Genomic DNA, 27,051 nt, shown 5'->3' with positions numbered 1-27,051 from the left:
TCCATATAAATGGAATATTATTCAGCTATGAAAAGGAATAACTATTGATATATGCTACAACACTGACGAACCCTGAACACATAAACTCAGTGAAAGAAGCCAGATACCAAGGCTGCATTTTGCATGATTCCATTTACATAACATTTTCAGAATAGGCAAATCCTTAAGAGACAGAAAGCAGATCAATGGTTGCCTTGGGATGGGGGAAAAGGGTAACAAGAAGTGACTGCTAACAGGACACTGATTCTAGGTGTAACAAAAATGTACGGAATTCAACAGTGGTTATGATTGCACAACCCTGCTAAAATATTCTTAAAAACCACAGAACTGTAACCTTAAAATGGTGAATTTTATATGTGAATTATATCTCAATTAAAAAATAATTTAAAAAATTAGACCATGGTGAGTCCATAAAAAATTAGACTCACTTAACATGTACATTTCACTGAACTGTACATGTTAAATGAGTGAATTATATATCAAACTCAATTAAAAGAACAGAAGGACCCCTTTTCCCTATTTACTTATATTTCTAGATTTATATGAACTATAACACAATGCCAAGGCAGTCATAACTGGGAAGAAGCTTGACCAAAGAGGGCCCTTTTCCTTTGGAATGACCATCTATTAGACACCAAACTTCATGGCCTTCCATTTAAAATGTTCATTTTTAAGACTGTCACTAAGTAATCCACAATGGTCAATCTATTCTTTCCTTAACTTCTACAGTCACTCTTTCCTACCTGGTTTAAACTACAGAACTGGAAAAAGTCTCCATTTTCTTCTCTGTTTCATGCATGAATATTTACAAGAAAACAAGTTTTCTCACATGTTTTCTTCTAGCATGGAATAATATGCCTTATCATAGGGTTATTGTTTTGTTTTTTAATCTAACTTTCATTATGTGTGTGGTTTTTGGTTTCCAGACTGGGACACCTAAGTGCTTTACATGTATTAACCCATCTAATGGCACAAGTTATTATCCAAGTTTCTATATGTGGCCATAAATATTCCTTTGAATGTTCTTTGAAACCACTAAGAATTGCCAGAATGATTAAGTTACAAGGTTCCCTGGAGTCCAACCCAAATAACTCTTTTAGGAACCAGTTTTGGTAACTGCCTCTATGTAAACTGACTTCTGGGCAATGATGCTCTGGTTCTTTAAGTATAGTATGCTACCATATACCTATTCAAGAGATCTAAGTCCAGATTTCAAGGTGTTACTGACTAGAGCAACAGAGGCGGCATACCCAAAAAGACACAAAAGGTTCACAGATGAGAATGATCCATACTCAGTTGTGGTTATTGCAACAATTTCCTAATTGGTCTTACTGTTCCTGGTCTTTTCAAACTCCATATCATCCAACTGAATCTCCTTTTTAAAAAACCCTTTGCTATATCACTTTTCTGATCAAAATGTCTTTGAACTACCTTATTACCAACAAGATCAAGTTCAAACTTCTTACTCTGGCATTCAAGGTTCTCCAGTATCTGGGCAACACCCACACACTTCAGCCAAACTTAACATTTCATATATAACATACCCCCTCCTTTCTGAGTCTGCACCTGCTTGGTATATCATCCTCCCACCTCTCTGTATACCTAAGTTCTCACAAATCCTTTAACACTTTTCTGAATCACTTACCGAGTATTTGGCTTAACATTACTACTTGCCTCTGCAAAGGTCCTCCTTAACTAAGTGATGTCAACATAAATACCACTATCAGAAGCACCCAGGGTAAAGCTCCAGATACATAAGGAATTAGAAAGAATGTTAAGAATATGGTAGGCACTCCATACGTGTTAAGACAACGATAATGACAAATGTCATCATCTCCTTTCAATCTACAAATTCCTGGTTGGCTGCAAACGTCTCATTTGGCTTTTTGTACACTACACAGTAAGGGCACATACTGAATACCTAATAAATATTATTTGGTTGGGATTAAATATTTCTTTTTAACAAGTACTGGTTCCAAGCTGATTTTTTTTAGAGCATAAACATTTAAAAGAATCATCTACTTTTTCTTTGGGACCATTTAATTTGATCATAATGCATCTCCATCTTTTTGCTGAACAAGGGTAAGCAGGTCGGAAAGCTTAGAGCACCAGGAAAATATATTCCCCTAACTGATCAAAACTGATTTATCAGCCTCTTAGACATAAGAGCCAAAGAATATCTTTTGGACTTTTCCCTTTGATCTTCATTATGACTACCCTCTTTTGGAAAATAGATTTTTCCCCCCATGGCTATTCTTGGCTCTCCTTTCACCTACCTAACTCTAGTGGAGCAGCACCTTATCTTCCCCAAAATATAGACTGTGAGCCCTTCAGCCACGTCACACTGAGATCCAGTACTTTCATATCCTAATATGTGGTCTGGCAATGAGGGGTTTGAACGAATTTTCAGGCACCATGTGTCTGGGCTTTTTGGCTCATCCCACAAGAATCAAGAAGGTTTCCAAAGATAAAAGTGAGCCCGACATCTGGATGTAATTAGAAAAACTGCACAAACAATTAGGATTTAGTCTCCGCTCTGGCAGGATGACCTTGAATTACTTGTGCAAAAATTATTTGTAAGAATAGTCTAAAGACCAAGATTTCTGCTCTTCTGTTGTGAATCCCACCCTAGAGGGAGCTTCTGATAAATGCTCAGTGAACGCCAGAGATTATCTTTCAGGGATGGAAAAAAAATCAAGTGGGTAATAAATCCCACAGTATTAAGATAACCTTTTGAAACTTCAAAAAGGAAGGCTCACAAGGATCCAAAATCTAGCCTCTAAAATCTACAGTCTCATATTTTGAGGTACTACTTAACAGAGTCTCAAAACATCTGTTACCTTTTTGCCAAGGAATTAGAATTAATCTGTCTTTCTCTCCCCCTAGGTCTCCCCTCCTACCCTCCCTCCTCCACATTTTAAAAACATTACTGAAATTGACAAGTGACCTCCCTTTAGATCAATCAGCTTCAAGTCAGGGCCATAGAAGTGGCACTTATAAAATACCATTAATACCAAGAGTAAAAATTAAAAAAGCATGACTAGCAAGAGAAAAGGAATACAGTGCAGAAAAGTATAGCTCTGGTTGAAGGAATTTTTGAAGGTCCAACAAAAAAAAAAACCCACCATCATACACTAAAAAAAAAACAAACACAAAAACCCACTGTCATACCCTATATCAAATATCATACTACTTACTCTTTTTAAGCTTTTCTATGCTAAGCATTTTAAATATGTATTTCTTACCATCTTAATCTGACAAAATAGGAACTTTTATATGCTCCACTTTTTCAGACTAGGAAACTGAGGCTCCAAAAAGGAAGTAACTTGCCAAAGCTTGATAAAGTTTATAGGATTCTGAACAAAGTTTCAAACCAAAGATTCTGATTCCAAAAATTAATGTTCCCCCTACTACTCCTTTTTCTTTCTCCTACCCTTTCTGAGAGATACATTTCTAACCAAACCACATGTTTTAGCTTTTAGCTTTGGTACATACAAGCACACTAATGCTATCTGAAACTCTCATGTGATGCTGTGCATGACAAAGATATATGGACTGTATTTTTGAGAATACAAATATTCTCTGATGATAGTTTTAAACAATCTGAAGGGATCTGAAATCAGACAGTAAGGTCACTGTAGTAAAGAGGCTTTAAAACACATTCTGTAGTACTTTATATCCTATTTACCATCCTTGCAAATATTAAAATCTGAGTCTGAGAGAATGAGACAGAGAAAACACAAGGGAGGCAGTGTTACAAAGTCCTCTCAAAAAACTGCAGGTGGAAAGAAAACAGGCTGTGAGTCAAGAATTCCATCTTATGTGGCTCTGAAATTAGCATCTGACGGATGGTGTTGAAATAAAATTATTTCAACAAGATCCCGACTTTGGTTTTAACATGAGCAAACTCACAACAATAGGTGCCTTCACGAGACCTAGGACTTTCTGGGAAACTGTGAATACATAAAGTTTTTATCACATAATACTATCACAGCAGTTTACCCAAAACATAGTTCTGAGCTGCTCTGAGTTAATAATGCCATGATGCTTTAGAATTCCATTTCGGGACTTCCTTGGTGGTCCAATGGTTAAGATTTTGCCTTCCAATGCAGGGCATGTGGGTTCAATTCCTGGTCAGGGAGCTTAGTAAGGTCCCACATGCCGCACAAACAAAAAACCATAATGTAAAACAGAAGCAATAGTGTAACAAATTCAATAAAAAACTTTAAAAATGACCCACAGCAAAGACATCTTTAAAAAATAAAATAATATTTCGAAGAGATTAAAGAGCCTCTTAATACAGGTGAAAGAAGAGAATGAAAAATCTGGCTTAAAACTCAACATTCAGAAAACTAAGATCATGGCATCCAGTCCCATCAATTCATGGCAAAACAGATGGGGAAAAAGTGGAAGCAGTGACAGATTTTATCTTCTTGTGGTCCAAAATCACTGCAGACGGTGACTGCAGCCATGAAATTAAAAGATGCTTGTTCCTTAGAAGAAAAGTTATGTCAAACCTAGACAGCGTATTAAAAAGCAGAGACATCACTTTCCCAACAAAGGTCCGTATAAGCAAAATTATGGTTTTTCCATGTACAGATGTGACAGGTGGACCATAAAGAAGGCTGAGCACTGAAGAATTAATGCTTTCGAACTGTGGTGCAAGAGAAGACTCTTGAGAGTCCCTTGGACAGCAAAGAGATCAAACCAGTCAATCTTAAAAGAAATCAACCCTGAATATTCACTAGAAGGACTACTTTGGCCACCTGATGAGAAGAGCTGACTCACTGGAAAAGACCCTGATGCTGGGAAAGACTGAAGGCAGGAAGAGAAGGGGGCGACAGAGGATGAGATGGTTGGATGGCATCACTAACTCAATGGACATGAGTTTGAGCAAATCCAGGAGATGGTGATGGACAGGGAAGCCTGGTGTGTTGCAGTTCATAGGGTCTCAAAGAGTCGGACACGACTTAAGAGGCTGAACAACAACAAGAGATTAGAATGCAATTAGAAATTTAAGTTTCAAATGAAAACTATCCAATCCCTCCCTTTAGTTCACTTAGTCTAGTTAAAAAGGCTTGCGTCAGTGGAAATAATCTTTTAATTCAGTGGTCCAAGTTCTGCCTAATCAATGGCCTAATCAGCCTGGAGATAAGGAGAGGAACAGGCCATCATGTATCTCTTGGGAATGCAGTGAGGACAAGAAAACCATTTATCATAGCCAATGAGTCTTGGAAGGGAGAACCACTGCGTGTCAAATCTTTAGCACATGAGGTACATATTTTAAGGGGTCCTCCTTTGGCCTGTCATTTCCTCATCTGGGACAAAAGCATTAACTGCTAAACTACTAATTTATGCCAATCAGGCTCAAATTGCTCCAAGATTTTTTTGTTATCTCTGCCTCTGAAAAAAAATTTTTTTGTTATTTTCAAAGATACTCTAAAGTATCACTAAAGTATAATAACACAGTTTATGTGATAAATATTTTTCATATGTTTTAAAAGCTTGGATTCTTTGTCTACTTCTTATATAGAAGTAGAAATTCTCATTTGAGCTCCTAATTATAATATCCTATTTGATCATGATGAAGTAAAACAGAAGAAATTCTCTTCCTTTAAGAAAAGATGCTTGCTTGAGGATGAAATAGTGAAGCCATTTTCCTGCATATTAAGACACACCAAAAAAAACCCTCACATGTAACAAAATTTCATTATCTTCATAGCACTACTACTGATCTTCAGTGCCCAATATGTTACTTTGAATGACATATATTAATAATTAATATAACTGAATCACTTTTCTGTACTGTATACTTGAAACTAACATGACACTGTAAAACACCTATACCTCAATTTAAAAAATGGACACTGTAATTTTTTTCAATTAAGAGGGCTGCTAATTTTTTTTAAAAAATTAACATTTTTATAAATCTGTGGGATATGCTTGATTTTCTGAAGCACATATTTCTATCAGTATTAAAGACAGATGTAATACTTGAATCAGTAGAAACCAGCAACCTCTAGATATTATTTTATTAGGAAACTGTTAAGTGAAGCACTTTCAAACTTATATCTCAAATTAAGCCTCTTGAGATTTATTTCTAAAAACTGAAAATCATGAGTTAAAAATAATGTAGTTTTATGCTGATGTACCAGATGTACAAAACCTTCAAGGTTACAAAGACTATCCAGATAACCTTCACTCAGACTCCTCAAATGTTAACATCTTATTGTATTTGCGTTATCATCCTTCAGTCAACCTAGCTAGCTAGCTATAAAACCTTATCACAGTTGTGAGTCTTGATAACCCAAAACACCAAAGTCTTAGGTTTCAAGATCCTGGAAATAGGTGTCAAAAGGTAAGAAAGGCAGGCTTTTCACAATTTTTAACAAGATGCCCTAAATCACAGAAGCAATGAGGATAGAAGCCAAAGGCTTGCCTAGGGTGACTTTAGACAAGACACTGAACTTCTAACCCGAACTTCCTCATTATGTATGGCAGGAAGTTCATAACTGATTAAACCCGTATCTCAGGGTACAATTCCCAGGAAGAGTTAACAATTCTAAATCTATATGCATCAGACAATGCAACCTCAAAATACAAAAGACCTCTCCCCAAAAAATATAAATCTCAAAATTAACAAAAATAATTAGACAAATCACAACCACAGAGTAACAATTTTAACATATCTCTCTCAGAAACCAAAAGATCAAATATCAAGAATTAGTTGTGAATAGCTATATTTGAAGACAATTAGTAAGCTAAATCTACCAGATACATATAGATTCCTACAAGCAATTTGAAAACACACATTCTTTCTAAGGCCCACAAACAACATTAAACAAAATTTACTGACATATTAGGTCAAATGTGTTCATTAGCTATAATTCTCTGAAATTGAAAATTTAAAGTAGTTTAAAAAATTCATTCAATTTGGTTTTTAAAAAGCACTTCTGAATAATTCAAGAGTTAAAAAAGAAATATGTAATAAGCACAAAGCACCACAAACTGGGAAAAAATATTTACAATGTCCCACATATGAAACCTGTAGGATGCAGAGAAAACTGAACTTCGAGAAAAAATTATGTTAGCTGAATACAATAGTAAGCAAGAAAACTGAACAGCTGTGTTCAACCAAAAAAACTAACAATAAAACTTATTACCAATTTTGATTAAAAAAGAAATCTCTTAAGCTAGAAATAGACAACATCTTCTTTAACTTGATAATATACCAGATCCACTACAATGACTTAGTGGAAATTACTAGAAGAAATTTCTTTAAGATAAGGAATCAGACAAGAATGCCCACTACCATCTCTATTTTTAGAGGTCTTAGTAAGACAGAAAAATATATTAAGTAAAAAAGATCAAAAGGAAAAACTAAGAATGCAATTCACAGACAATTAGATTGTCTTCATTTAAAAAAAAACCTATTAGAACAAATAAAATAATCTACAAAAATTAATTTAACAAAAAGATCTAAAATATCTTTATGGATATAATTATAAAGTTATCTAAGAATAGAAGATATAAGCCAAACGAGAAGATAAACTATATTCACGAATAGGAAAAATTAACATCATAAAGATGGCCATTCTGCCTAATTAATCTGTGTATTCAATGCAATTCAGTCAATATCCCAGAGGTATTTTACAAAATTTCATAGACTGATACTAAAATTGGCATGGAAGATTAACACAAATTTCAACAGTAACCTGTAACTGAAAAGAAAAACAAGAGAAGGAGAATTTATTTTTCATAGATAGGCAAGGAAGGCCTGAGAAGGTAACAGGACCAAAGATCTGAATGGAGGGAAAAGCAAATCTTTCACAAGGAAGAAATAAAATTAGATGACTATAGGTCATATTGCAAAGTTTTAAAAATATCTGATATATTAAAGTCCTAAATGTGGACAGTAAAATTTTATAACCTTTAGGAAAAAAAAAAAAAATAGGAGACAGTTTTTAAGACATTTGAGTAGCAAAGAATTTCTCTTAGTTTAAATATTGTTGGCACATGACATTATTTTAGTTTCAGTGTATTAAATAATGATTTGAAATTTGCATACATTATGAAATGATCACCATGCATTGTCTAGTAAACATCGTGATTACCAAAAGAGTAGGAGGAGTGATAAATGAAGAGTCTGGGATTAACATACACACACTACTACATATAAAATAGATAATCAACAAGGACCCACTATATATAGCACAGGGAACCTTACTCAATATTCTGTAGTAACCTACAGGAAAAGAATCTGAAAAAGAATGGATGTATGTATAACTGAATCACTTTGCCATACACCTGAAACTAACACAACATTGTAAATCAACTATATGCCAATATAAAAATAAAATTTTTTAAAATACATTATTAAGAATTTCTTAAGGCACAAAAAAACGTATGGTATAAGAAAATTCTGACAAATGTGACTTCATGAAAACAAAAGTTGCTTTCTAAGAAAAGATCCTGAAAAATTAAAGGCACAAATCACTAGCTGGGGAAAAAATATTTACAATGCATATAACTGATGAAAAATTAGTATCCAACACACAAAGAACCACTGCAAACCAGTAACAAAAAAAGAAAGAAAAAAAAAAAGGACAACATCTACTCTCAAAGGAAGTATTGGATTTGTGAAGTCAATATAGAAATAAATTAGAGGAAAACTAAAGTGGCTACACAAGAAAAGATATAAACTGTCATTGTTAATGTTTATTATGATACATAAAATAACTTTTCCCAAGTCAGTTTCTGCAGAAGAATTTTAAGTTTTTAAAAAATATATATATATATTCAGTTACTTTGTTAGGGACACTTTGGCAGATGATAGTTTCAAAACTATATGCATGGTACCATGCTGCAGAAAGAACACCTCACTTCTGGTTAAGGGCTACCGAGAAATCTGGGAAGAGAGAGGAAAAGTTTAAGCTATTTTGAGACGTTCTGACCGACTTTGGTCTTACATGAACTTTGCCAAGTATGAGGTATTCAAACTCCTACCTAAATAAAATAAAGACACTGCCCTAGTGTTGCTGTAGTTACTTAAAATAGGTGTTAAAATAAATAATTCACAGCCTTGATCTAGAATGAAGCCTTCCATAGAAAGGGGATTTGTGGACACAAGTGAGAATACCATTTAAACTCATAACCTATGACAGGGCTCCCTCTACTGGTGCGGAGAAAGTACGAGGACCGTGACTGACACAGAACCCTCTCAAGTCATCTCAGGAATGTGAACTTCGAATCATGGGGGCAAAAGTTCTTCTCCAGTCCTTATGCAAAAAGAAAAGTAAGACCCCACTGACACAGACACACAGAAGCAGCCTACCCAAATCCCCAAACTGGCATTTTATCCAGACAGGGGTTTTCAAAGTAGTGTGGGCCATGACTGACCTTTGTGGTTGTGAAAGGTGGTTCGTGCGATCGCTCATAAAACAAGCATACCGCACCCCTCTTCAACCCTCTCTCCAACTGCAATCTGATTCCTTGTGGTAGTCAGACACATACAACCAAGACACACTCCCTCAGATGTGAACAGAATCATCAGAGGCGGGTCCCCTCAGAAAACTCTGTGCTCTCTGCCTCTGGAAATCCTGGGGAAACATGTAGAGAGGTGAGTTCCTCAAGCTACCAGCATGGATCACGGCAAGCTCAGACCTCCCATCAGACGCCCTGGTCCTGTCCCTCCACAATTAATGAAGGGGCTCTGCTGAGGGGCAGGGTAACATAATGGTTAAGAGCATGAGCCTGGAAATCCGATGCATCTGGCCCCAGGTCTTGGCTCTTCTGTTGCTCACTATGTAATCACGAGCAAGTTACTTAATCGCTTTGCAATTCAGTTTCTGCTGCTCTGAAAGGGGTGGAGGTGGCTATGGAAAACCACACAGCATGACTGCAATGATTACAAGATATGAGATGCTTACAAAGGATTAAGCACCACACCTGGTAGATATTAAGTGTCTAATCATTAATGATTATCATTACCAGTTATAACATCTATCCTCTGGGGTACAGTTAATATACATAAAAAACAACTGTTTCTTTAAAAAAAAAAAAGGTACCTCTGGAATTTCCTCAGAAGCCAACACCAGTCTTAACATGAATTTTGATAGGTTTATGTTATGGATCTAATGCACATTATGGTTTCCCCGGTGGTTCAGGGGTAAAAGAAACTGCCTGCAATTCAGGAGACATGGCAGGAGCCTCGGGTTTGATCCCTGGGTGGAGAAGATTCTCTGGAGAAGGAAATGGCAAACCACTCCAGTATTTTTACCTGGAAAACTCCATGGACAGAGGAACCTGGCGGGCTACAGTCCAGGGGGTCACCAAGAGCAGGATACAACAGAGTATGTATGTGTGTGCGTGTGTGTGTGTGCACACACACAATACACATTAACACAAGGATAGGCTTCCCAAACAAACCACAAGTTCAGTAGAATGAAAAGAGCATAGACTTTGGGACTACGATTAAGAAACTTTAGTGTTAGTCACTCAGTCGTGTCCAGCTCTTTGTGACTGTAGCCCACCAGGCTCCTCTGTCCATGGGATTCTCCAGGCAAGAATATTGGAGTGGGTTGCCATTCCCTTATCCAGAGGATCTTCCTGACCCAGGGATTGAACTTGTGTCTCCTGCATTGCAGGTAGATTCTTTACCATCTGAGCTACAGGGAAGTCCCATAGACTTGGGAGTTCTTTCAATTTCCAGCTCCAGTGTTTACTAGCCATATGACTATCAGCAAATATTAGCTACTGAAAAAACCACAATGTCTGGGTCAGACAGTTGATTAGACATGACTCAAAAAAGAATTTTAGAATTAGAAGATAAACCCAGGGAAAACACTCAAGAAGTGGCACAGAGAGATTTAAAGATGGAAACTACAAAGGGGAAATAGCTGGCTGTCCAGGGGAGAAACAAAGGATACTGATAATTGCTATTAATCCTTGTGGAATGTATGACTGGTATAAGCCTTCTGGAGGACAATATGGTAGCATGTGCACATTATGTTGTTTAAATAAGTATTCAAACAAAAATTGTTCCTAGGAAATTTTCCCAAGGAAACATTAAAAGGAAGGCAACATTTATATGTGGGATGTTTGTTCCCTGCAGAGTTATTTATAATAGTGAAAAACTAGACACAGCCAAAATGCCCAGCAATGGGTAAATGACCAAAAAACACTGTTAAGTGTGATGAATATAAAAAGGACTATACAAACAACAGGGAAAATGTATATGCTTTTTCAGCAGAAAATAATCAGCCAGTAGAACATCTAGGCAAATTATTATCATATAGGAACTATACAGGCATATGGTCAAGAACAGGAGTGATCTGCTGGGATGAGAGGACTTAGGGGTGAACTAATTTCTTTTACGAGAGGGCATTGATACTGTTAGAATACTGCTGACACAAATAATTTTGAATACAGTAAATAAGAACAGAGGCAACTGCAGTACCTTTTCTAAGGTAGTAAGTGAAAGCCTATTTATTATCACAAAATTTAAACTTGCAGAAATCTCAGTTCTGTATTAGTCATGAGTTCTATAATTTTTATAAACATGTGGACAAGTAGAACTAAAAGGGACAAGGGAAAAAATAAGATGGATAACTCTGCTTTTATTGATTAGGGGCACTGAGGCCCATACAAGGAAAGAGAATTGTCCAACATAACACAGTATCTGAGTCAGGCTTGGTTGGTCTCCTTTAAATGTTTAAAATTCAGTTCTGAAGAAATGGTCTAATGTCTGAGATCTGCTTTAAATTAATTCAGTTTGTTATTTTTTTTGGCATAAGGCTGAAATATGATGGGCAGTGACTTATTTTTGAAACTGGCTATATGTCCATAGAGGTTATGACATTATTCTGAAAATTAAAATTATTTTAATTTTCCATAGTGAAAAGTTTCAACAACTCCTAAAGTAACAAGTAAAGATCTCAAAATAAGTGGCAAATCTAACCTGTGACTCAAAAATTGAATTATACAACCTGAAACAGATTGTGAACAAAGTTTACTTAATGTCACTTAGCTGTGACTATTGAGGCTTTTAAGTGGGTTTTTCCCTCATGTCTATAATAAAAGATGCATGTTTCTCATTAGACATTCTAACACTGTCCAAGCTCAGAAACTGAACAAACAACCCACTGAATTAATGAGCACTTAAAATATGACACTTAAAATTTTAGAACAAAATGAATTCTTTAAATTTAAAAAAGGCAGATTTTCCATAACACGTGCATGCACAACACCCATTAATGGGTCAGCCAAGTTATATCACATAGGGATTATAATCATCTTCAAAATTAAAGCCCTCAAAACAAGGAGACGATATAGCATTTAGAGTCAATGAAAAGAACCAGGAGTCAACAGCTCATTACTGCAAAACAAACAAACCTAACAAATTACATAGGCTAGCTACTTAAAAGAGCAAAAGAAAAACTAAATTTAGTACATAGCATTCACTTGACAATTTACGGAACACCAAATCTTTCATTCAGGGGATGAAATATACCCTAAGAACACTTTTGTAATAAGAATTGAGACTACCAGGGAGTGAAAATGTTTTTATAAACTCTTTGTGAAGTCGCTCAGGTGTGTCCAACTCTTTGCAACCCATGGACTATAGCCTACCAGGCTCCCCTGTCTATAGCATTTTCCAGGCAAGGATACTGGAGTGGGTTGCCATTTCCTTCTCCAGGGTATTTTCCCGACCCGGGGATCGAACCCAGGTCTTCAGGTAGCAGACAGACGCTTTACCATCTGAGCCATCAGGGAAGCCCATAAACTCTTTGTAAATATCCATTTTTAAGGCCATAAACAACAATATAAGGACTAAGAAGGAAGAAAAACAAAGATTCTTAAGGAAATGCAGAATTCAAAGTCCTATTAATAATTTACAGGATACACTATGATATCAGCAGTATTTTTGGTGGTATTTTTTTCCTCTGAGAATAACTCTAGAAAATAACTTGGAAAATAAACACAATTGAAAGTACCTATTTATAATCCCTTTACCTACTTTTAATATTTGGTTGATTTTTCTCTAGTCTTTTGATTTTTTTTTTTTTAGTCTTTTTTTTTCTGTGACCATATTAACATGTTAATTTATTTTTTTACTTTTATAAAGCTGGAATATTAATTTGCCTAGATCTTCAATTATTTTCTTGGGCCAAATTCCTAGAAATGGAATTTACTGGGTCAAAGGTTTGCATTTTTTAAACTCTTGATACACACTACATTCCAGAAAAGTCAGAGCAATTTATACATCCATCGGCAGTGTGACTACTCTTTCACCATCTGTATAATTCTGACCCAGAGTCAAACACAGATGATGAGCCTGGGCCCCAAACTAGAAAAAAGAAAACAAGAAAACCTTTTCCCTTCAGAAACAAAGGGCTGATTATAAACACACAGACCTGGAAGGTGAAAATTCGAGGGGGCTGCCTGAGAACCAAAGCTCTGGAACGGTCTGTTCCAGCTGCAATAAACCAGCTGCGGTTCCCCTGAACGAACTGCCTTTTGGATGCTGTGGACCCGGCTTCCTCTTGGCATCTCTCTACCCACCCTCCTCACTGCCAACCTCCCTGCCTTTTCCCTCCAGGAATTTGTCAGTAATCCCCAGCCTAAGCTAAATAGTCTTCCACTCTGCTTCGCCAACACCCTCGGATTACCTCTGCTTTAAAGCCCATTTTGTACGCTGAAGTATAATTAAATGGTCTGTCTCCCAGACTAGACAACGACTTCTTTCAGGGCACGGGCTATTTCTTCCTTCTCTGCTGTATCCTCAGCATCTAGCAAAGTACCTGGGAAACAGCAGTAGGCACTGAAGAGAAGTTTACTGAATGAATGAATGAGTCACAAAGCAGCAGGTCTAAAGCGCTGGTCAGCGAGCTTTTTCTGTCTGTAAAGGATCAGACAGCAAGCACTTCAGGCTCGGGGGGCCACCTGGTCTCATTCACAACTGCTCAGCTCTGTCCTTGCAGTGGAAGTGGTCATGGACAACGAGCACGGGGACGGGCATGGCTGTGCTCCAAGAAAACTGCACTGCCGAAGCCAGGGGGCAGGCTGGATTCGGCCTGTGGACCGTAGTTTGCCAAATAACCCCTGATTTAGAAGTTTAAAGCTCACAGTTTTAAAAGATGAAGAAAAAATAAAAAATGATGAAAAGACCATAGATATTTAATGCTTTAAACCCACACAGAGTTTAGGCTACACTGTATGTTTAGGATTCAACTCTATTATTATTATTACCACGTTTTACTCCCAAATTCCTTTCCTCTGTGACTTGGTCTGTGATGCAGAGAGACAGGGGAAAAGAAAATAACTCAAAGGAGAGGGGAGGATGGCCCCCTTCGATGGGAACTGAGCACAGTTCGGCCTCAGTCACAGGCCGAATAAAAATTTTCAGCAACATTAGAGATGTGTTTAAACTAGAAGTGATTGACAGGATGCTTCAATTCGTACACTCATCCTTAAGATACTGACTGAGAATTCATAAACCTGATTTAGACACACAGACTAAAGATCATGACAACAGACTGAAGATAATCCGAATGGTAAATAGCTCAGTTTCACTACACTATGAATTACGCATCAAAACGGTGTATGCACTACTCTAGAAGTAAAATGTATAACAACATACAAAGGAGAAGAGGGAGAAGCAAAAAAAGATACAAATAACCAAGAACTACACAAAAGTATGCTCCAAAGCATTAGTCAATGGGGAAATGTAAATTAAAACCACTATGAAATACCACAACACACCAGCTAGATTGTCTGCATAGACAAACACCACCCACATCAAGTAGACCAGATAACCACTGGAACTACTGATTTGGGCAATACAAACAGTCATCTAATCACTTAAATCAACAATGAACACTATACATTAAAAATAAAATAAACAATCACTTTGGGAGGAAAAAAGAAAAAACAATGTATGTGCTTGCCTCTGCAGATCAAGGAAAAAAAGAAAAAAAAAAATGACAATCAAAAAGTGAATGGCCGTTCAGGTCCGAAAGTCAGTCCTCACTGCTGCTGTTTCCCTGCCTCTGACTGCAGATGCCAGCTTCCTCCCTCCTCCAACCCTCCACTGCTGCCCCAAGGCTCCAATGCTCTCGCTCCTCAGACTGTAACCACAGAGTGGAGCCTCAAGACTGAGTCCACGTGGACTGCGAGATCTGCTTTCTCTGGAATGCACCAGGTCTGCGTGTGAAGTGAGTCTGTTTAAGCAGGGCCTTACTTTTCATCGTGCCTTCCTCTTCCTCGTCCTCCGTGTTGATCACCATGGTGCCCAGCTGGGATGGCAAGGTGTCATCATGCTCGATCATCGTATTGGCCCCGTCACCCATGCCGCTGGCCACGCGGACGGTGCCCATCTCATCCCCCGCCGCTCGGACCATCGTGCCAGAATCTAGCTCGTCCTCCTCCTGGAAAAGGAGGAGATCCAAATGAGGGCTAATTTGATTTAAAAAGATTGAGTTTTCTGAATTACTTTTATTCATCTTGTTGCAAATATTTCTGGATTTCAGGCTTATTCGTAGAACTAAGAACACTCTTTTAATTCAAGTGTGGTTGGCGTACAGTATTCTACAGGTCGTTGTTGTTTAGTCGCTGAGTTGTGTCTGACTCTTGCAATCCATAGACTGTAGCCCACCAGGCTCCTCTGTCCATGGGCAAGAATACTGGTGTGGGTTGCCTTCTCCAGAGGATCTTCCTGACCAAGGCATCAAACCCACGTCTCCTGCATTGGCAGGTGGATTCTTTACCGCTGAGTGACCATTATATATGTTACAGGTGACAGTATATTGATTCACAATTTCTAAAAGCTATACTCCATGAGAACACTCCTAGTCAACCAAAGAAGAGCATGCATTTATCCATATGAAAGCCGCATATCTAACCTGCATATTTTTTTTAACACTGCTCTAAGGAGCTAAGGTACACACCTTTGGAATCTCAGGGTTGTGAGAGAGTCTATCAGTGTAAAGTCTACATAGCTAGTATGGATACTAGATGCCCCAAAAGAGCACAGAAAAACACAGTCTCAGACCTGAATGTTCTCTTTACTGAATAAAAAGTTAAACTGAAGAAAAGATATGGAGGCAAAAGAACAAAATGTGGCAGTGTCTCAGGAAGCACTGGGAGAACAAACATACATCCAGCAAGCCCTTCCATGACAGGACACGGTGCGGCAAGGAGCGTCTCCGGCTCCAGGCAGATCCCATAACTCTGACTCGTCTCACCTGGCTGGCAATCACAAAGTGACAAGCATGAACGCCTGAGGCCCACCACAACGCCTGCACTCACCGAGTTTTCGTCCTCATCCTGGTCCACCTCCCGCTGCTGGGCCTCCTGGCGTTTCAGCTTCACATCCATGGCTTCGTTGATCAAGTCCCGCAGTATGGACACTCCTTTGGCACTCTTGACAAACGGGTGCTTCAACAGGAAAAGTTGAAGATGGTTTACGTGGCACTGGTGCCAAAATACTAGCCAGCACAGAGAAGGCCCGCTATAGTCTTTGCTGACTCAACCAGTGAATCTAATTGTTCTCTTTATGCTTTGGACAACTGCCAACCCTAATGCACACTCTCACCTGATGCGAAGAACTGACTCATTTGAAAAGACCCTGATGCTGGGAAAGATTGGAGGCAGGAGGAGAAGGGGACAACAGAGGATAAGATAGTTGGATGGCATCACCAGCTTGATGGACATGAGTTTGAGCAAGCTCCGGGAGTTGGCGATAAACAGGGAAGCCTGGAGTGTTGCAGTCCATGCGGTTGCAAAGAGTTGGACACAACTGAGCGACTGAACTGAACTCAAACTTGCGTTATAACTCTGAGCAGGTACGTTCAATTTTGCCCATGTGGTTTTTGGCTTGGCTGGAATGTTTCCTCCATTTCTAGCAACTCTAGAGAGTTGGTGATTTTGGAGAGGGGGGCATAAGTGGGATAAAGACACTGTTTAGAAATCACTGAACAGGTTACTCATCTTGCTTGTTCTTTCTATTCAATGTCCTATAGCATTTCCAACTATGTATTTGGGTAAAAAGGATTTGGCAGCGTCCCAAGTGGCTCAGTGGTAAAGAATCCGCCTGCCAGTGCAGAAAATTCAGGAGACTTGGGTTCGATCCCTGGGTTGGGAAGATCCCTTGGAGGAGGAAATGGCATCTCACTCCAATTTTCTTGCCTGGAAAATCCCATGGACAGAGGAGCCTAGCAGACTACAGTCCATGAAGTCGCAAAGAGATGGACACAACTGAATGACTGAGCATGCATGCATATGCAAAAAGATTTTAGTGCCAAAAGATAGTTACTGCAGAAATAATACAACTGGTCACAAATATGTAACAGATGTAAGCCCAAGTATTATGCCTCTGCAAAGGCACTTGAAACACAGGGATATTGTTGACTTTCCTCAATAGAAAAAAGGACTTAAAACTTTTGGGATTTTTTTTTTTTTTTCTGTACCATGTGGCTTGTAGGATCTTAGTTCCTCAACCAGGGATTGAACCCAGGCCCTTGGCAGTGAAAGAGCAGAGTCCTAACCATTGAACCACTAGGGAAGTCTTTTTTTTTTAATGTTTTTTTCAATGAAGTATATGGTTAATTTACAATGTTGCACCAATCTCTGATGTACAGCAAAGTTACGAAGTTATACACATATAGACATTCTTTTTTTATATTCTTTTCCATTATGGTTTAACACAGAATACTGAACATAGTTCCCTGTGCTATACAGTAGGAACTTGCTGATCATCCATCCTAGGCTCAAAGTTTTTATTATTAATATCATCTTACAATTTTGTTGTTTGCCTTTATAACACAATAAAAAAATTTATGCTGTGAAAGTTACACAGAAAAATTCTTTTCTGGAAGGGTGGGGGTTGCTGTTGTTTTCCAAACTTGTTCTAACATTGTCCCCAGTGTTTATCTGCAATCCATTCTCTGTTCCCTACCACCCATCAGAAGATACAGGCTGCAAGGTCTTTGCAAGAACTCTAAGTGGACAGTATGCCTCAACGTGTAGTGGGATTTAAATATGGGAGATATCTTTTCTATAAAACTGTATCAGTACCTCATCCAGGCAGGAAAAGAATTTGCCACTACTCAGAAAAAGGACTCAGCTCGTCTGCAAGAGTAACTATTTCCTTGTTCTCCCCACTGGGCAAGTCCATAAGGTCATTTCCCTCCTCTTATACAAATCAGTCTGCTATTACTTAACATAAGATTTCTGTTAGTATCCACCCACTCATTTTCCTGTGTTTCTTGAATGGAACGGTTTCTGTTCTTCTTACTGCTCTTAAATTTAAACTCATTCATGATGTTAAGTACAGGTGTCTGATTACTTCATTACGTCTCTAAGTTGAAAAGCTGGAGCATTTCTATATTAACACATATATTACTTTATTATAAATAATTATCTTTATATTTCTCCATCATATCACAGATATTACACTGTTTCTTTTTAAATTATGGGCACAAGTAGATTTTAGTATCTATGGGGTTCATTCCAAAAAGGTAATAAGTATTAAAAAATTTGTATTGGTAAAGGAGCAATGGATCTGACATGATTGAAAACCACTGGCCTAGCTCAATAATAGCTACATGTCAAATCCATAATATACTATCTTTAATATATGAAAATGTTATTCAAAGTCACACATATTTTATCACTTAATCTTCATAACCAACTTATGGGGCAGGTACTTGATCTCTACCGTATAGATAAGAAAACTAAACAGAGAGGTTATGTTACTTGCCCAAGGTCACAGAGCTAGCAAACAGGAAGCCAGGATTCAAACCTGGGCAGTCAGGCTCCTGAATCCAAGCTCCTGAATATTAAGCAAGAAAGTGTGAAAGTGTTAGTCGCTCAGTTGTGTCTGACATTTTGCGACCCCATGGACCGTAGCCCACCAGGCTCCTCTGTCCATGGAATTTTCCAGGCAAGAATACTGGAGTAGGTTGCCATTCCCTTCTTCAGGGGATCTTCTCAACCCAGGAATTAAACCCAGGTCTCCCACACTGCGGGCAGATTCTTTACTGTCTGAGCCAACTAAGCATACTGCCTGCCAAATTCTACCCATCCTTCAAGGCCCAAGGTCAGAAGTTACGTCCTCCAGGAAAGCAGTCCTGGCATCACCAGTTCAAAATGGTAGACCTACCACTGATCCCAGTTCTTGCCAGAACTGGGTATGGCACTCCTGCTTTGGAATCAAAAAGACTTAGCTCCTAAGACTGGCTTTGCTGTTTACCAACCGAGTGGCTCTAAATGAGCTAATCTCTCCAAATCTCTGTTTTCTCATCTATAAAAGTAAAATAACACTCCTCTCTCACAGGGTGTATGTGCTGATTAAATGGCACAACATGTAAAGTATCTAGCATACAGCAGGTGCTCAATAAAGGCCAATTCCTGTTCTCTAATCTCATACAGTCCTGTATTTTCTTGCATGATTGTCCTGTTCAGTGATTTAACATTCTTTTCTATGTTCTTCTAAGCAGGTACATTCAAACCTCACAGGACGCAAGGAATATGCCTTACAGCTCTTCACCATCTCCATGTGGGTGGGTCAACAGCATCCTGGATGGATAACTTGTGAATGAAACAGAGAGAAAGGCAGCATCCCAGGGTGAGTCATACCTGGAGGAGCTGAGTGGCTGTGGCTCTCTGCTCAGGGCTCTTGACCAGACACTGCTTCACAAAATCCATGAAGCTATCTGACCACAGTTCCGGCTTTCGGAATGTGGGGGGTGGGTTGGTAGGAATCATGAAGATGGCCTGGTTGGAAAGAAAAAAAAATGATTTGGCAAAATAAAAGTGATACTCCAACAAAAATATGACTAGACATAAGTTCAAAGTTTGATAAAATTATTTTCCTCTTCTCCTCTATAAGACCATCCTAATTGCAACAAAAATCTAAGTATCTCAAAGGAGGAAGTATGACCATTAGAGCAGGAGTCCCCAAGAACCAGGCTGCACAGCAGGAGGTGAGCAGTGGGCAGGCAAACGAGGCTTCATCTGGATTTACAGCTGCTCCCCATCACTCACATCACCACCTGAGCTCCACATCTTGTCAGAACAGCGGCAACATAATAAATGTAACGTGCTTGAATCATCCTGAAATCAACACCCACCCCAACCAGAGTGTGGAAAAATTACCTTCCATGAAACTGGCCCCTGGTGCCAAAAACGTTGGGAACCACTGCATTAGAGAATCTGATGAAGCTCTCCTGCTCCCTCCTGCTCTCTTTTCTCCCGCCCTCTCCTGCGTATGTATTCTTGTCCCCTAAACAATAAACAGCCAACCCTGAAGGAAATCAGTTCTCAATTGGAAGGAATGATGCTAAAGCTGAAGCGCCAACACTCTGGCCACCTGATGTGCAGAATCTGACTCACTGGAAAAGATCCTGATGCTGGGAAAGATTGAAGGCAGGAGGAGAAGGGGACAACAGATAGCTGGATTGCATCACTGACTCGATGGGACAAGAGTTTGAGCAAGCTCCAGAAGCTGGTGATGGACAGGGAAGGCTGGTGTGCTATAGCCAAAGGGGTCTCAAAGAGTTGGACAGAACTGAGTGACCAAATTGAACTGAAACAATATCCAGCGACTTTTGTTTGTTTTTTGCTGACCATGTTGCCTTTCAAAGTGAAAAGGCGAGCTCTAAGAGCATCGATATCCTGAACATGACCTCAGCCTCAGAGCTGTTAAACGTCCCTCCTTCCTGAAAGTTACCCCCACCACTGGATGCAAGTGGTGACTGCGAGGAGGTCATAAAACCAGAAGTCCCCCCAAATCACAAGGGATTCATCAACCTCCAAGTCACAGCAACTCTACATACTTGAAAATTAAAAACTGGCCCACTACATTGCATTGAAATTTTACAATTTCAAAAAAGAAAACTACAGGAGATATTGCAAGTTCCATTCCAGACTGCTGCAGTAAAGTGAATATCACAATACAGCAAGTCACATGAATTGTTTAAGTTTCCCAGTGCATATGACAGTTAGGCTTACCCTATTTTGTAGTCTATTAAGTATGCACTAGTATTATATCTAAAGAAACAATGTATATAGCTTAGTTAAAAATTACTTTATTGCTAAAAAATGCTAACCTTCAACTGAGCCTTCAGGGAGTTATTTTGCAATAGTAACATCAAAGATCATTGATCACAGATCACCATAACAAATACAATCATTGTGAAGAGGCCTGAAATATTGTGAGAATTACCAAAATGTCACACAGAGAGATGAAGTAAGCAAATGCTGTTGGATTTTCTTGATGCAGTGTTGCCACAAACCTTCAATTTATAAAAATCCAATAAGGCAAAGTGCAATAACATAAGGTACGCTTGTAAAATTATTTATTGAGTTTCCAATAGAAAAGGTACAGATTTAAAAAAAAATAAAACTCTTTGCAATAGGCAGCTTAAATTATGTTATTTGAATCTAAAAATAAAGCCAGTACATCTTCCCATCCTTCTCTATTTCTGTCCCCCAAAAAAGAGACGTGCTTACCTTTGGGCATGTGAATAGCTTACAAACAAAAAACAAAAACTGTTAAGTCTATTAAAAGAAGCACTGCTTAATCAGAGGAGAGGAGGAGCTGAGCTGGGTGGTATGGAAACGACTCTGGAGCCTCTGAGGAAGGCAGGAGTCGAGATCTTGTAACAGTGCTGTGATGAGGTGTTCTAGAGGTGGGCAAAGTCAGGAAACCACTTAATGTAGAAACACTGAAGGAGTGTCAATGGAAACAATCTGTGCTCTTCACACTCCAGAACTGGATGGAGGTCAGGGAGCACAGAGCCTCTAGAAATTGCACATGTAAATCCCTACCCAGGCCAGGCAGGAAGAAGACAACCAATGAATCAGGCTGAGTGTTAGTGATATGAGTTGAAAAGAATAATATGCTTTCCTCTTAAGGCTAGCGTAAGAAAAACAGAAAACACAGCAATACATTATAACTGATACGGGTGAACAGGGAACTGGGGAGGGCAGTGCAAGGCCCATGCCCTGTATAAAGGAGAGGACTGTTTCTCAGCTCCAATTAATGTTGTTATGTTAAAATATGAGCACCTGGGGACTTCCCTGGTGATCCAGTGGTTTAGACTCCATGCTTCCAATGCAGGGGGTGTGGGTTCGATCCCTGGTTGGGGAACTAATATCCCACATGTTGCGGAACACGGTCAAAATTTTTAAAATAAATTAAAAAAAAAATTTTTAATATGTGAGTGCTTGAATTACTAAAAACATATACACTGCACAAGTCAAACCAATCAAGTCCTGCCAGAGGGATATCAATACACAACCTCTAGAATGAACAGGGGTGGATTACATTTGACTTAATTAGTGATTACAACTAGTGGAAGTGTATCATCTGAAGTCATCTGATAAGTCTAGATTGACACTTATCAATTATTTACAATTAATTCATTTACTGTTTGGTACCTAACCAAGAAACTCATTTAACTCAGTTTCTCATTATCACCAGTAACTGACCATCCCACTGGTTTCCTGTCCATTTCCTTACCCTCATTGGATGGATATCAGCATATGGAGGCTTTCCTTCAGCCATTTCTATGGCTGTTATTCCCAATGACCAGATGTCTGCTACACAGTTGTATCCAATTTCCTGGATCACTTCTGGAGCCATCCAAAAAGGTGTTCCTATCACTGTATTTCGCTTGGCCATGGTATCCTGAAACAGAAAGGAGAGAAATCAACATTAACCACTGAAACTGTTGAGAAAGAGTCCTTCTAACAATAGTAACTGTCATGGGCTTGAAATACATACACAAACCATACCCAAACACAATCAAGTAAGTAAGTCACAAAACAAATTCAAATGACATTGAAACATAAAAGATTCTCAATCAATTATTAAAACACAAAAATAACTATCAACCAGTTAATGAAACACTAAAATGAGACTAACAAAAATTAAAAAGATTACTAATAACTCATATGGATAATAGCATAGAAAAAAATCAGATATCAAAATACAATGATAAAGGAACATAAGTTAGTACAATGTTTTAGTAGGCAATTCAGCAATATTTATTAACTTTAAATGTCCATATCCTTTGATTGAAATCTATTTCTAGAAATGTATCCTATGTATAACTATCCCAAGATAGATGCACAGGTATTATAAAAATAATTATAATAGAAGGGCTGGAAAAAGGGCATCTGTCTATTCATTTGTAAAACTATACACCTGAATTCCTAACTTATACTTTCAGCAAAATAAGTTCAAATAGGTTAAAATTTTAAATGTAAAGAACAAAATCCAAAAAGCACTCAAGGAAAGTACAGATGAATAGTTATATAAGGTTGGAGCAGAAAAGGACTTTAAAACATGACATCATGAAGATGGGAGTATTTTTCAAATTGATTTATGATTCAACACAATCTCAACACAATTCAGTTCAATCCCAACCAAAATCTAAATGAAGTCCCACTTTTATTCTTGTTTTTATTGCTTGTATGTTTAGTGTCATATCCAAAAAATCATTGCCAAGACCAATGTCAAGGAGCTTTTCCCCTATGTTTTCTTCCAGAAGTTTTGGGGTTTCAGACCTTACATTTATTTTAATCCATTTTGAGTTAATTTTTTGTGAGTGGTGTAAGAAAGTGGTCTAGTTTCACTCTTCTGCATGTGAGTATCAGGTTTACCCAAGAACACTTATTAGAGACCATCTTTTCCTCGTTGAGCAGTCTTAGCTCCCTTGTCAAATATTAACTGTCTAAGCATGGGTTTATTTATGGGTTCTTGATTCCATTCCATTGGTCTATGTGTGTATTTTTGCACCAATACTATACTGTGTTGATCACTTTAGCTTTGTAACATAGTTTGAAATCAAGAAGTATGAAGCCTCCAGCTTTGTTCTTTCTCAGGACTGGTTTGGATATATGGGGCCTTTTCTAGTTTCATATGAATTTCAAGAGTGTTACTTTCTATTTCTGTGAAAATCATCAGTTACTAAAAACAACTGATAACTTTAAATTTATAATATCTTTTACACAGTTCCAGAAGAATCTTTCTTTTCAATTTGGTTTCCTTATTAAGACTGTAATTTAGATAATAATGTTTGGTATTGTTTACTTATGTATTAACAACAAAATCTTTTGAAGGGCTCACAAATCATGATATGGAGTAAGTTCCTGAGGTGGTTTTGGTTTTTTTTATTTTTTTAATAACATCAAAGCAATTTTTGATTTGTTTTTCATTTAAATTTTTTAAAAATAAAAAATATACATGATACAGCCCTAAACAAACTATATATGCATATATAGTTGTCTACTACCCAAGAAACCTGATATATGACATTGCTGCAAATTTTTGTATACATCTGTCTAGAACTCTATTTTCTACACAAATTTCACACATCTTATGTATTTTACAAAATCATGTAATTTTAGACTTCCTGTTTTGAAAGCATAGTGTTTTTCACGGCCATGCACTACTGAGGTAGGAGGAAAATCAACAGCCTGTATTTTGGAACCAAATGAGGAGAATGCTTTCAGTAAAGCAGCTACCAATTGCTACCTAGAGGGCGAATGAGATGACATTATTTCTTATTCAAGGAAAGCTGATTAGTTTTTATTCCTTTTGTAAATAGGATGATGTAGCCCAAAAGAATTTAAACATCTACTCTATCATTTCCTGTTTTTAGCTTTTAATTTTTTTTCAAGATAAACAGAGTTAAACTATGGGACCTGAGCTCCAAGGAAGGATCTAAAGTAACCTACCAGCTCATTTGTAACCCATTGGCACATTTTTTAATCTTTTACAACACAATTATATCAAATATTACATTTTTAAATAATAAAAAGAACAGTTCTCAAGAAAGACCTGAAAGTTACCAACACAAGTAACACTTTCACTTACTGTAAGTTGACCTGCTACCCCAAAATCTGCAAGTTTTGCATGACCTTCTGTATTGAGCAAAATATTTCCGGCTTTGATATCTCGGTGTATTTTTCTCATAAAATGAAGATATTCCAGTCCCTTAAGTGTTGACTGTAATATTGTAGCTATTTCATCTTCTGTTAACTGAAAAAATGAAAAATTAAAATTCTATTAGATTACATCAGCACATTTGAGAAAGGAGAAAAAATTTCGATCCAAACTCCTCTCCCAAAATATAAATAAGATCTCATTCAATGTGTAAAAGAGCATGACAGCTTAAAGTACCATTGCTATGCTGACCACTCCCAAAGTTATATTTCCAGGCCAGATCTCGCCCCAAAAATCAGATTTATATATCTTCCCACACCACACTTCCAGCTGAATACCTAACAAGCATCATAAGCATAACATGTCAAAATCAAATTCTTTATTTTTACAACCAAGCTACCCCTTTCCATACCACCCACCTACTCTATTCTTTCCACGGTCTTCTCTTTTTCAGTAAAAGGGAATTTAATTCTTCTAGCTGCTCTGGTCAAAAATCTTGAAGTCATGCTTGGCTCTTCTCTATCTTCAAACTATATGCAATTATATCTTCTGGGTTCACCCTGATTCAAGCCACCATCATGCCCTGCCTGAATTATTCTAATAATCTCCTAATTGGTCTCGCTGCTTCTGCCCTTAACCTTATATAATGTATATCTACACAGTAGCCAAAACGAATCTTTTAAAATGTAAGCCAGGTACTTCCCTGGTGGTTCAGTCCGTAAGACTCTGCTCTCCCAACACAGGGAGTCTGGGTTTGATCCCTGGTCAGGGAACTAGATCCCACATGTTGCAACTAAGAGTTAGCTCAATATCTGCTCAAAATCCCCATGGCTTCCTAAGTCAAGTTCTCACTAAGGCCTCCCCTTATCTGGCTCCCAGCTACCTTTATCTTCTACCACCTTCTACCTCGTTCATCCTGTTTCAGCCACGTAGGCTTCCCTGCTGTTTCACAAACATTCTAAACACACTCCCACTTCTGGGCCCATTTATCTGCTGTTCTCTCTGCCTGCAGTGCCCTTCAACCAGATTTCTGGATGAGATGGTTCCTTACGTCACCGTCTCTGCCCAAACATCACCTCATTAGGAAATTAGAGAGGCCTTCACCAGATCCCTCCACTCCTAGATCATTCTCTATCCCCTTATAGTACTTATAGCTTAATGCAACATTATCACCCTCTCACATACTATACATAATCTGTATACCTATTCATGTGACATCTTCACTACTAAACATGTGAACTCCATTTTAAAATGCCTTTGAGTTGCTTACTACTGGATCCCAGCACCAAGAAAGCCTCCTGGCATATAGCAGGTCCTGAAAAAAATATCTGTTAAATGATGATGAATAAATGTAAGCAAGAATGCAGGAGGCTGACACAGAACACCTGATCAGTCCAAAGCTGCCTCTGCGCTGCTCCCAGTCCAGTCCTGCAAATTCAACCAACAGACCCTCAGTCAGTCCCCCTCATGACAACAACGCACATTTAGAGAATATGCAGTGGGGCAAAAAACATGTGATTTGAGTTTAGAAAGATCTAGTCTTTAGCCTTGGCTCTACTTCCTTGTCATGACTTAAGCAAGTTATCTAGTAATGTATCTGAATCTCAGTTTCTCAATCTAGAAAAATAGGTAAATCACCTTTTTTAAAGAGTGTCACAAAAATCAAACGATATAGTAAGGCATGGAAGAATCCATAATAACTAGAAAATGCACTTCTACAAGAGCAGGGTCATTGTTCTACTGACTACTGGATCCCGAAGGCCTAGATCGGTGTTCTAGAAATACTTACTAAATGAATAAACAAAGAGTTAACGCAACTGAACCAAAACTAGAAACCATGACTCCTAGCTTTTCTCCCAGACATCAGAGTAACAGCAAACTATCTTTCACAGAGAGGAATCTAATGAGGACTTAGTGGAAGTTAACCTGTGAACACCGGGGCAGAAGGAGAAAACCCAACCAACTTTAAACACTCAGAACTCATTGCTGGGCTTTCCTGGTGGCGAATCTGCCCACCAATGCAGGAGACACAGGATCAGTCCCTGACCCAGGAAGATCCCACATGCCACGGGGCAGCCAAGCCCATGCACCACAAT

The 27,051-nt window shown here is 38.2% G+C and overlaps 1 protein-coding gene across 1 annotated transcript in view; it reads right to left on the bottom strand.

Annotated features, from left to right (window-relative positions):
- Positions 1-27,051, bottom strand: part of STK4 (serine/threonine kinase 4) — an 89,632-nt gene that overhangs the window by 46,546 nt on the left and 16,035 nt on the right. The window contains exons 5-9 of the mRNA XM_020911481.2: positions 24,887-25,051; positions 22,526-22,693; positions 19,639-19,776; positions 16,309-16,437; positions 15,242-15,428 (exon numbers count right to left, since the gene is read on the bottom strand). Of these exons, the coding sequence (XP_020767140.1) occupies positions 15,242-15,428; positions 16,309-16,437; positions 19,639-19,776; positions 22,526-22,693; positions 24,887-25,051 (787 nt within the window). The remainder of the gene's footprint in view (positions 1-15,241; positions 15,429-16,308; positions 16,438-19,638; positions 19,777-22,525; positions 22,694-24,886; positions 25,052-27,051) is intronic.

The sequence above is a fragment of the Odocoileus virginianus genome, chromosome 9 (assembly GCF_023699985.2).
Source record: "Odocoileus virginianus isolate 20LAN1187 ecotype Illinois chromosome 9, Ovbor_1.2, whole genome shotgun sequence".
In the NCBI taxonomy this organism is placed as follows: Eukaryota; Metazoa; Chordata; class Mammalia; order Artiodactyla; family Cervidae; genus Odocoileus; species Odocoileus virginianus.
Note: the sequence above shows the minus strand (reverse complement) of the source record. Positions and strands in the feature narration are given on the sequence as shown.